At 37.1% G+C, this 12,113-nt stretch overlaps 1 protein-coding gene across 1 annotated transcript in view; it reads right to left on the bottom strand.

Moving 5' to 3' along the window:
• PCLO (piccolo presynaptic cytomatrix protein) overlaps positions 1-12,113 on the bottom strand; it is a 314,203-nt gene that overhangs the window by 99,054 nt on the left and 203,036 nt on the right. Inside the window, exon 10 of the mRNA XM_042816076.1 lies at positions 7,137-7,262. Within this exon, the coding sequence (XP_042672010.1) occupies positions 7,137-7,262 (126 nt within the window). The remainder of the gene's footprint in view (positions 1-7,136; positions 7,263-12,113) is intronic.

Below are 12,113 nucleotides of genomic sequence, written 5' to 3'. Positions count from 1 at the left end.
CATACCTTTAAAAAAATCATGAGCACCCAGTAACTTTTCTTTCTATATTTTGGTTTAGATTATACAAAAGTATTTTATATTTACAAACAACAAAACAAAACAAACAACCAAAACAAAGCAAAAAACAAATCACCACCTCTTATTTTGTTCACAGCTTCTTTGATTAAGTCAATACTGCTCAGATATATACACTTAAGCCTGAAGCCCAGGGAATGAACTGCGAGCAAACTTCTCTCCTCTAGCCTCACAGAATAAGCACAGGTAGCACAATAAATCACTAAAACTAATTTACAGAGAATGAGGAAAAGTTAGTTCTTTGTTTCCTCCAGTGCAGTTATAAATTAAAGCAGTCAAACTACAAAACAGGAATGCAGTACAGAAAGACTGCTTCTTTTAATTTAAGATGATTCAAAGTTTTCTGAGAATCTTTTTTTCCCTTCTTGTGTTCCTTTTAATTTCATTTCATCATCTTTCAGCTTCGTCATGTTATCTACCTTCTGCCAGGAGTGTAATTATCAGAGAGAGAAGAAGTGATGCTGGCTGTTCACTGTCCCTAGCTTCATGAAGACTGGGAAATCTCTTCACTGTGATGCACTGATTGATGTTTCTAATTTTAGCTCTCTAAGCAGCAAGCAGCTCTCACTACTGTCTCTTAAAACTCATGGTTAAGATCTGCTGCCTATTGATCTTCCCACTGACAGATAACCAAGACCAGCCAGTATTACATTTAAGTCCATCTGTAATTCAGGAGAAAGAGGGAAGTGGGGCAAAAGGAGTAGGGGAAGAATAGTGACTTACTACTTCTGTTTAGGTTTTCAAATTATTTAGGTACCCATGACCATTCCAGCCACACTCCATTTTCCAAGCAACATCCAAAGTATGTCTATGATATGACAAGAGATAGTTTCAATAAGATGAACAGACATTACATATTATTTCCTTCTTGAAAGGAAACTTTGGAAATTGGGTCTAGTCTTTTTCAGCCCCTGGGGGAATCCAAACTAGTCCAAAAGTACTTTGAAAAAGTTGCATAAAAATCTTTTATTTTTTCTGCTCTTTTCAGACTGCTAAGCAGCCCAGTTACATGTCCCATTGTCCTTCCATGAGGATTTATGTCACCTCTTTCTGATGCCAGAAAGGCATAAAAAACTTGGATAATTGTGATTGAAAAATTATTAGCTGAAAGCATACAAAGAACATCCATGAGGCGTGGCTAAAATGGAATAGCTTCTGGAAGTTGGCTAATTTTCACTTTTGCCTGGATAAAAAATGAAAAAGCTGCTTTATTTCTGGATTTTTTTGCTCATAATCCAAAAATACTTTGCAGACTAAACAGTGATGCTAACAGTCTAATAGCCTCTATATGACATTTCTTATATCCAAACATCTTAATTATAATAGACAACCAAAGTAGAGTTCTTAATCTCCCTAGATTAGCCATCTCATCTCTGATCTTTAGCCTTATTTGCATTTCCCTCAGAGGAAGCATTGCAGGTAGCATAAAACTCAAGATGTTTCCAGTTTATGTGGTTTATGCAGACTGAACATTGTGTTCTTGTGCACAAGGAATTGTACATGAACCACAAACCTGCTAGTTGTCTTTCAGCTTTCACTTTCTGACTCCCCTAGACTCAAAGTTGCTAAATATTTCATACTTCTATATCTTTCATATTTCAGTCACATTTCTGATGGGTCAAATGTGTGCTGTTGTTTTCTTGGGTTTTTTTTTTTTTGGTTTGTTGGTTGCAGATTTGTTTGTTTCTTTGTTTCTTCATTCATATGTAACCATAGAAGGTTACTACCTAACACAGCAGTTTCTCTCTTTGCCATCCTTTATACTTCTTCACCTCTGTATTGCAATTTTCTTTTTGACTAATCTGCCTGTCTTGGAAATAATGAAGACCTGTAGTAACGACACCTGCATCCGTCTAGACTTGGGTCTTAATGAGCCCTGCGTATTTGTTTTCTGCCTTCAAATAATCCTCTTACATTCTTCTACAGCATTGCCAGAGGCTATGGGCTGCTTCCTCCTCCAGAGGAAGAAACAGAAGTGTGGCAATCTCACTATAATCATTTTTGTTGTGAACTTGTGTGACCCACTTGTTCTTAACTCTCCATCTTGAGAACTCAAGTAGCCCCAGGCTTAGGCGGGAGAAAAAGGCTCCCTGTCTGGGCCTAAAGCTTACAGGAAAGCACATTCAGGATGTTTAAATTTGTATCACAAGCCAAAGTCTGCCCCATAGGTGAGAGCTGTATTGCATTGCGGTTATGGCAGACTTCTGATAAGGCTTTCTGTGTCTTCCTCCTTTAGAGAATTGAAACAGAGAAAACTGACTGCTCTCTGAAGTCCCTAGAGGCAATCCAGGCAGTTCTTTTCTACTATCTTTTTCCTCTTTATGTTCGACGTGGAAAACACTCCTTATTGATCTAGATGTGTCTCTCTTTTGCCAGTAACAGCATGATGATTTGGTACACACTGATCACCTCATATGTCAGTCCTGAAGTGGAAAGATGCATGAGAGCAAGCAGTGAAAAACTTATTTCTCCCCATGCTAGCTTAAAATCTGAGAGGGAATTTGAGTCCATGGCTATGGCCTCTCATAAAAGTCCAAGGAAAAATTGTTTAGTTTCTCTCTGAGGAGTGATTCTAATGGTTTTCACCTCATATTAGGCCATTACAAAGACAGAGACTTAGAGTTGTGCATCTAAGGTCTTACAAAAGGAAACTCTGACACTTGAATATGTAAGAATATGTAAGACCTTCTATTGACGTTGGAACGAGAGCAAGAATAGAAACATGCATGGGGAGACTTCAGGTTTATTTTCTGAAGGCATTCTAAAGTTCTGAGATTGCAAAGATTTCTAAAGATGAGAGAGGACTCTGATACGCACAATAAGGAACTGGCCATTCAAAATACAGTCCAGAAGAGAACAGGTCACATCACCTTGGGAACTTCCAGAAGAATGGAAAGCAGCCTATCGAGTTGAATCCTAAAAGATATTGGTTATATTTAATAACTTATCATTTGTATGCAGACTTTGATGTTGAAGACACTGGATGTGCTTTGTCAACCTCTTGGTACCTGTCATCAGGCTGCAGTCTGCTTTTCTTAGAGGATCTTCATGATGTTTTGTGAAATATCATTTCTTGTACTCTAACGGAGTAGTTATTAATCAAGATCAAAACAACTGTCAAAGGATATGGACAAAGGGGCAGGACACCATTAATTGCCACAGAACTCTCAAATGGCAGTACATTTTCTCTCTTCAAACCTTTGTAACTACTTAAACTGGATGGCATTATATTTCACTGTATGTACATATATACATCAGGAGGAATTTCTTCTAATATCATTGGACCAGCTTCAAGATGGGGAATTCTAAAATATCCCTGTGTATTGAATATTTTTATTAAATTATAAAATACTGAATTCAATCAAACTGAATTCTCAATTATACATGATGATGAGACTCTGTCTTCATTATATACCATTTTCTTATTTTTATGTTTGAGAAGATATTATTTGAAGTTGGTATATGTTGTACTCATTATGCTTCTGATAATTTAACAAAAAGCTGATCAGTACCATGGTTGCTGATGACTGGAGGAAATGCAGTAAGATTACCACAAATCAAATTCACCATTAGCAAGTTCAGACCATGCAAGTCTCCTAGGATCATCAGAAGACCAGAAAGGCAAGGATTCTCCTCTGGATTATGGTGTTAGCTAGCTTAAGCATTGCAAGGCTCATTTATTGAAAGCTTGGAACAATGACTCTCATAGTTCACAAGCACCTAAGCTTTCCAGTCAACCTGTCAGAATGGTCCAATGAAAGCACTGGAATGCTGAAGGCATGCAGTAACTCTATATTACTTGGTAATACACATTAATATTTTACTTCTGTGCTTTACCCTAGTTTCTTATGTTTCTGAAAAATTCTGGCAGTATAAAATGCCATTTCCTATGTAGATTTACCAGGAAGAATATAACTGAACTATTTCTGTCAACACGAGAGGGAGCACAGACACATCTATCAAATAGTTCCTGCACTTGATGAATTCAGTGGAATGAGTCTTCCACCTGCAGTTTTTTGTGATGCCAATGAGTGATGAGTCAGATATATTTTTGACATCTGAAAGTAATTCAAGGTGAGAGAACCAAGGAAGACTGGTATTTGCCAGTCAGAACTATAAATAAAATTTTCATCACTAACAGACTCCTCCAAAGCTATTTAAATAGGCTAAAATGTTATGGATTCCTATTCCCTAAGGACAGAATGCTATCTGTATTTTAAAATGTGTCATTTCTTCACAGATGTAGTCACGCAGACAGTGGGTAGGACATTGCTTCCATTACAACCACAGTAAATCTATCCTTTTCCTCACTCTACCAACAGGATTTTCAGATGAATAATTATGGGATGGGATGGGATGGGATGGGATGGGATGGGATGGGATGGGATGGGATGGGATGGGATGGGATGGGATGGGATGGGATGGGATGGGATGGGATTTTTTGCGGTGAATTGTATTCTTGGGAAGGCTAACGAGTTGTGACATTAACTTGCATGACATTGTTTAGTTGATGAGTAGGTATGTTCACTACTTTGAAGTCAGACAGCATTTTAGCACATAAAGTGACTCATGATTACTCTACAAATGACTAATATGAAATAATTGTCATTTACAGATAACTACATATAAAGCTTTCTGTATGTGATGTGAAAAAGAGTCAACACCTTGATAAGAAGACTAGTCTATTTTCAGGCCCAACAATGCCAACAATCTTAGTAACATTTGCAATTTGGCTAGTCTTGCACAGACCCATATGCGAATAATTGAAGACCTCAGTGAACTTTAGGACTTCTGAAGTGTAGATATTAAATGTGCATAAGCCATATTTATACTAAAACAAACAAACAAAATATTCAAAAGTAAAGAAGCCAAATATTCTCTCTAAATTTATGACAGCCACCTAAAATAACATAAAAAGTAAATTAGATTGGCAAAATTTAAGAAGCAACTGACAGTAAGGGGAAGTGCTTGTCTTGTATGCTATATTAACTGTACATTCTACAGAAAGCCCTTTTTTCACTGGCAAGACACCTAGTACATTAATAGTAAAACATTCTAGGATACTGTGTGATCAAATTCTGCAAATTAAGTTTAGTGATTTTGATAGTTGCTCCAGACTTATAACAACATTCTCAAGCTTACAATACTTTGTTTATAAAAGCCAGACTAGAAGCACTGCTGATTACATGATGGAAGAATGAAACAAATAAATATTTTACAGCCCACTGTCTATAAAATATGAATAAATAAATTTTAAAAAGCTTCAAAAAACATCATGTAAACAGAAAGGAAAGCAAGCTACCCTGTTTGAATTTCTCCAGTAGTTACTGTGAATTCAAGATGCTCTTGAGCACTGCTAAAAAACCAGCCATGTGGTGAGGAAGAAGTAATTTAAACCTCAATTCTCAGAAGAGCTCCCAGTGAGAGGAACCAAAAGTGTGGAGAAAATTCCAGGTGCTAATTGCTCATCCTCCTTCATGAAACATCCAGTCTTTAGGAAATACAGAATAACTGTATTCTCATTACCTGCTTGCTACTGCATGATTTAGTGCAGCTATGAGAGACTCACTTCTTTCTATGGAGTGAGCCAAAACCAATACAAACTTCAGAAGACAATCAATTAAGAACAATTCTTTCATTACTTACGTGCAATAAATAACATCCTTCTACCATTTGATAAGTAAAATACTACATTTTTAATCTGAATGATAAAATCTATTCCATAGGGAAAAAAGAAATATATCTTTGTAATTCATTCCTTTGCCCTAACTTTAAGTTAACAATGACAGAGGTATATGTGCTCTCTTTTATGTAAATCTTTAAAATATTGACCACAAACAAAAACCAAAACAAACAAACAAACAAAAAGAAAAACAGCCACCAAGGATGTAAAAAGTGCTAGGAACAACATGAATGCAGAGGAGACTGTGTTGTTATAAATACACTTTTGAACTATTCTATAACCCAGTTACTCCACTTTCCATTTGCTTTACTCCACTTTCTATTTGCAAAGTACTTTTGATTTAATTGTGACTTCTGTTGCATGTTTTCTATTCAGAAAGTTTACGTGAATTGAATTCTACCTGGGAGAACTATTCTTCTTGCTTGCCTTCTTTCTTTTGCCATCATTTTCTGGATAACCATTTTTATTAAAGAAATACAAATAATTAGATGAATTATTTAAAAACACACTTTATATTTTTGTCCATGGACGCCATTTCAGGTGCATACATATATTCTTATAAGAAAAAGGAACTAGTTATAGAAAGAAGAGATCATTTATGTGACTATGCATAAAATGTTATTAGGAGGAATTATCACATCTGCTATAATACCTGATAATGTAAAAATTACTCCGCATATATTTCATTTAACTTTAGTTCTGTAAAGGCAGCTGTATGGTGTAATGCAATCATCTTAGAGTGAAATAAAGGAGGAAGACACTCCCACTTCTTGAAATAGAAGTCTATGAAAGATGAAATGAATTGCCCTTGTGTAGATGCTTCTTTTTCTCCATTGCCTGTTGACTCTTTTAAACTGGAAAACTAAAATGAGCGAGATGAATTCAGTCAAGTCTGACTTTAGAGATCTTCACCGAAGAAAGGCTAGTGTGTGTCACAGAACAGAAGTGGACTTGTGATTCATTTGAAAGGCGTGACTAAGAAAAGTGATTCCACAAAGATATACCCAGGTGACCAAGCCAGGTAAACATCTTCAAAATGACACATATCCATCAAATATGTGACACAGTTGGACTCTCTTCATACAGTCTTACCCCCAGTGCAGAAGACAGAATGCTGGCGCAAATAAAAGAAGACATACCAGAATGCTGCTCACCATGGTAACTCCCTGGCTATAAAAGGCATGAAAGAATCTTCTTTGATTCTTTTTCTGTTTTAAGACATATGGAGGTTTAAAAGGGCTCTGAGTTACACCTCTGCCCTTGCACAAGATTACATTTGTTATGTGAGAGTAAAACGATATGAGAGAATATTATAAACAGTCCTACTGTAGCCCCAATACTCTCTTGCTTCCACTTTTTGATAATGCATTTAGCTTACCTTCTATCAGCTTCCCTGTCTGTTCTGCATTGCCCCCAGGCAAGACCTTGGCAATGTATGCTCCAATTTCTCCGCTGCTTCCTGGAATTTCTTTCCCACCTACAACTCGGATTCCCAGTCCATTGCCTGAGATCAAAAGAAACAGGAAACAGAGATGAAGCAATGAATAATTCATTGGAAAGAAAGAAAGAGACAAATCATCAGTAGGATTTCCTCAACAACTTCTGGATGTGATCAGAAGAATAAGGTCCCATCCATTACATTCTCAAAGAATTAACTTTGAGAGAGTTAGGAGTGTTCAGTTTGCTTTCGGTGAAGGAAAACATTTTCTTGACTGTATCACTGGCATCGCACGTACAATTCATCCACTAAAACTGCATTGAAGTCAATCTTGCCTTTTTCTGACAGCCCTACTGTACTGTAAAATGACAATTTGCATGGCAAACCTATTTCAAGCAAACCTTAATTTGCAGTATTAATTAAATTCCACTAACAAGCTAGAAATCTATGTGAAGTGTGGATTCACAGGATAACTTTATCATATGCCGAAAACATGAATACAATTTTGCTGGAAAATTATAGTAGATGAGCTTTTAGAATCGTACAGACAGGTTGACAGATCATTGAGATTCTCCTGCAAAGCATGTACGTTTATATGTACCTGTATTTAGTAGATACTGATATTTTTGTTAAATATTTGCTTTTAATTAACAGCTTTTACATCAGAAAATGTACAAATTATCAGAATGGAGAACAGCCTACAATCACTTTATGGCAATGCACTATCAAATCTGACATATTTTCTTTTTGCTTTAAAAATTACAGAGATTAAAACATTATGTTCACTTTGATTTTCTTAGCTGGAGAGAACCAAATCATTCTCTTAAATAGAGGAAAAATAAAATAGGAGTGGAAAAAAAACCTTAAAAATACTCCTATAAAGCTAATCTTATGTACTGTCAAGCTACCGTGTTACTTAAAAAAAAACATTTTCTGTACAAAAGAAATACCCAAATTCATTCTTTGAGGAAAAAAGAAAATTACACAAGAGATGATTTACACTTGATTTGGGAATGTAAAAGACTTTTTGCTCATTTTTATTGGAACAGTTAAATAATTAATTTTCAAATTATTAAATTTATAATCTAAACCTGCTTAATGATTAAAATAATCAGATATATCAAGTTCATCACACAATTTCTTTGCAAAGTTGCATCTCTTTAGATTTAGGTTTTTCCCAGGAGTACAATTACTGCTTTGATAGCTCAGCTCTGAGATCACACTAGAAGGCAGTTACTCACACTGAGCTCCTGGTCATAGAAGTTTCTACTCGTTTTTCTATCCCAGCTTATCTAAGTTTATATCCTTTGTGACTCAGCTTTCGTCATAACTGCATATGAGACATTTTCAAATAACCATTTTATTTTCTTTTGAATCCCGAACAGCACAACAAAGAGGAAACAAATCCCAGAGTCACTATGAAGCTGAAAATACTCAGCATGAAATTCATACCATGAAATTTCTGAGTAAGTTCCCTGGAATTTTTTGTTGAAAATTTTAGCAAATATGTCCTCTCACTACATGTCTGTCTTTTTTTATTATTATTTTGTACTTTGAAGACCTGAGCAATATCTTTAACAAAGCAGCTTCTTGCAACCTTTTACTTCTGTGAATGTTAAGTTATGCAAATATAGTATAAAAGAATGCAAATCTTTGTCAGACTCTCTTTGGACATGATGAGTGAACAGCCATTTTAACAGCAAATTAAGAATTGGAAAAGCATAAATATTTGAGCTTCTGGGGACCCTCTGAAGTAAAAATGCAAAGATATCTATATCATCAGCATAAAACAACTTCACTGTAATACCCAAGTTACAGGCACAGGGAATCACACAGAATCACACAGAATCACATAGAATCACAAGGTTGGAAAGGACCTACAAGATCTTCTAGTCCAACTGTCCTCTTATCACCATTACTACCAACTAAGCTACTAAACCATATCTCATAGCGCCCCATCCACATGTCTCTTGAACACTGCCACAGAAGGTGACTCCACCACTCCAGCACTTGACCACTCCTTAAGAGAAATTTTTTTTCCTTATATCTAATCTAAATCTCCCCTGGTGCAACTTGTGGCCATTTCCTCAGATCCTATTTGTTTCCTAGAAGAAGAGGCCGATCCCCTCCTCATCAAACCTTCCTTCAGGAAGTCATAGAGTGCAATGAGGTTTCGCCTGAGCCTCCTCTTCTCCAGACTAAACAATCCCAACTCCCTCAGTCACTCCTCATAAAGCTTGTGCTCCAGAACCCTCACCAATTTCATTGCCCTTCTCTGGACACATTAATTAAATTTCTGCTATATATCCAACATAGTAGTTAATACTCCTTTAATTATAAGCTCAGTATGGATGATAGTCAATTTACTATTGCTGTTTGGCTGTTTCTAATGCAAATAATTTGAATTATAGATGGGATATGGTGTTCTAAACAATAGCTAAAATTGAATGATTAATGTCTGAATATGTCAAAATAGACAGAGATTAAAATTAAGACTCAAAGACTAAAACAAAAGCAACAACAGAAAAAAGGAGATCTGAGAAACTGTGTGATGATACTTTTAAGCTACCTTCATTCAGTGTGATACATTAGTCAATGTCATTGCAAACAGAGATAGCGAGGTAAATATTTTCTATATATGTAGTATACATAAACAGATTTGAAGTCCAGATTAGTGAACTACTGTATTCGTCTTAATATGACATAAGATACGTTAACTGACAAAAATGGAATCTTTGCTGTGAATGAAAAAGGGCACCTTTCTGAACTCTGGCTATTAAATTCTATGGAAAATATCTTCAGGAACACATCTCTTCAAAGGGAATTTTACATACTTAAGATCCAGTGCTTTTTAGGATGCTTCAAAGCTAGAAGACTCTAATTAAAGGCAACTGTTTTTACTGATATCCCAAGGCTGTGAGCCTACCCTTCCGTCTAATCTTTACTAAAGCCTTAAGATGCAGCATGCAAAGAAAAACAGAACAAAAGCCTAATCCTAAATTTTAATAAGAGAGATCATACAACTAAATTTATTTTTTAAAACAATAAACAAATACAGGTACTAAATCATTACAATTAGCTTATGAGCCATTGATTTATATAATTACAGAATCACAGAATCACAGAATTGTACGGGTTGGAAGGGACCTCCAGAGATCATCGAGTCCAACCCCCCTGCCAAAGCAGGTTCCCTACAGCAGGTCGCACAGGTAGGCATCCAGGCAGGTCTTGAACATCTCCAGAGAAGGAGACTCCACCACCTCCCTGGGCAGCCTGTTCCAGTGCTCTGTCACCTCACTGTAAAGAAATTCTTGCGCATGTTTGTGCAGAACTTCCTATGCTGCAGTTTCCAGCCGTTTCCCCTTGTCCTGTCTCCACTCACCACTGAAAACAGTCTGGCCTCGCCATTCTGCCCCCCACACCTTAGATATTTATAGACCTGGATCAGGTCCCCTCTCAGTCTTCTTTTCTCAAGGCTGAACAGACCCAGTTCACTCAGCCTTTCCTCATAGGAGAGATGCTCCAGGCCCTTCACCATCTTTGTGGCCCTCCGCTGGACTCTTTCCAAGAGATCCTTGTCTTTTTTGTACTGGGGAGCCCAGAACTGGATGCAGTACTCCAGACGAGGTCTTACCAGGGCAGAGTAGAGGGGGAGGATCACCTACTTCGACCTGCTGGCCACGCTCTTTTTAATGCACCCCAGGATGCCATTGGCCTTTTTGGCCACAAGGGCACACTGCTGGCTCATGGCCAACGTGTCATCCACCAGGACACCCAGGTCCCTCTCCGCAGAGCTCCCCTCCAGCAGGTCATCCCCCAACCTGTACTGGTGCATGGAATTATTCCTCCCCAGATGCAAGACTCTACACTTGCTTTTGTTAAACCTCATCTGGTTTTTTTCTGCCCAGCTCTCCAGCCTATCCAGGTCTTGCTGAATGGCAACACAGCCTTCAGGCGTGTCAGCCAATCCTCCCAACTTCGTATCATCAGCAAACTTGCTGAGGGTGGCCACTATCCCCTCATCAAGGTCATTGATGAAGATGTTGAACAAGACCGGACCCAGCACAGACCCCTGAGGAACACCGCTAGTTACAGGTCTCCAACCGGAGTCTGCACCACCAACAACGACCCTCTGTGCTCTGTTGAGCACATGAGCAATTGAAAGCATAACTCAAGAGCTTCAATGAATATTTAAAATGCTTAATAAAAGATTATTTTACCCCAATTATTTTACTTTATAACTTTCAAAATGACATTTTTCTCTTTATTTCATCTCCTTCTAGACAAAACAAACTTCAGCAATATATATTCACGTTTATATTTGAGCAGTGATCAACAAATTGGCACTGATAAATTCTATCACTGGTGAGATGGCAAGCATTCTGCAGAAGTGTTTTAAAATATTCTTTTTTCCATTATCTCCATCACAGGGTACTTTGCATTCAATCTGACTTATTTATTCTAAACCTGTGTAGCAGAGTGTTCTGCAGAACACTGCGAAATCCTATTCCCTTGTATCCCACAGTAGAAAGACAAGATACATGACTCAACTGACAAAAAAAAATACATTCTGCTTGAGTAGGCTGACCATAAGTTATGGTTCGGTCATGCTTTGCCATTATAGAGATAATAAAGATCAGATCACTGGCTAACAGTAGCTGCTGCTCTGTTCACAAGATAGGTCATGAAATCTTACCATGTTTTTTCTACTTAGTAATACAGCTCTGTAGAACCACTACTGTATAAGTAACCTATGTTTCCTGTTATTGTTTCAGTGTCTAAGGGATGATTAGATGTGACTTTCCAAACAAATGTCAATAACTACCTATATAAATGGCATAAAGTAACTAAAAAAAAAAAAAAAAAGAGACAGAGAGAGAGAGAGAGAGAGAGAGAGAAACAGAGTGCAGAGGAACA

The sequence above is a fragment of the Centrocercus urophasianus genome, unplaced genomic scaffold (genome assembly GCF_019232065.1).
Source record: "Centrocercus urophasianus isolate 14NV4802_14NV808 unplaced genomic scaffold, USGS_Curo_1.0 seq_15, whole genome shotgun sequence".
Classification (NCBI taxonomy): Eukaryota; Metazoa; Chordata; class Aves; order Galliformes; family Phasianidae; genus Centrocercus; species Centrocercus urophasianus.
This window is presented reverse-complemented; position numbering and strand designations above follow the sequence as displayed.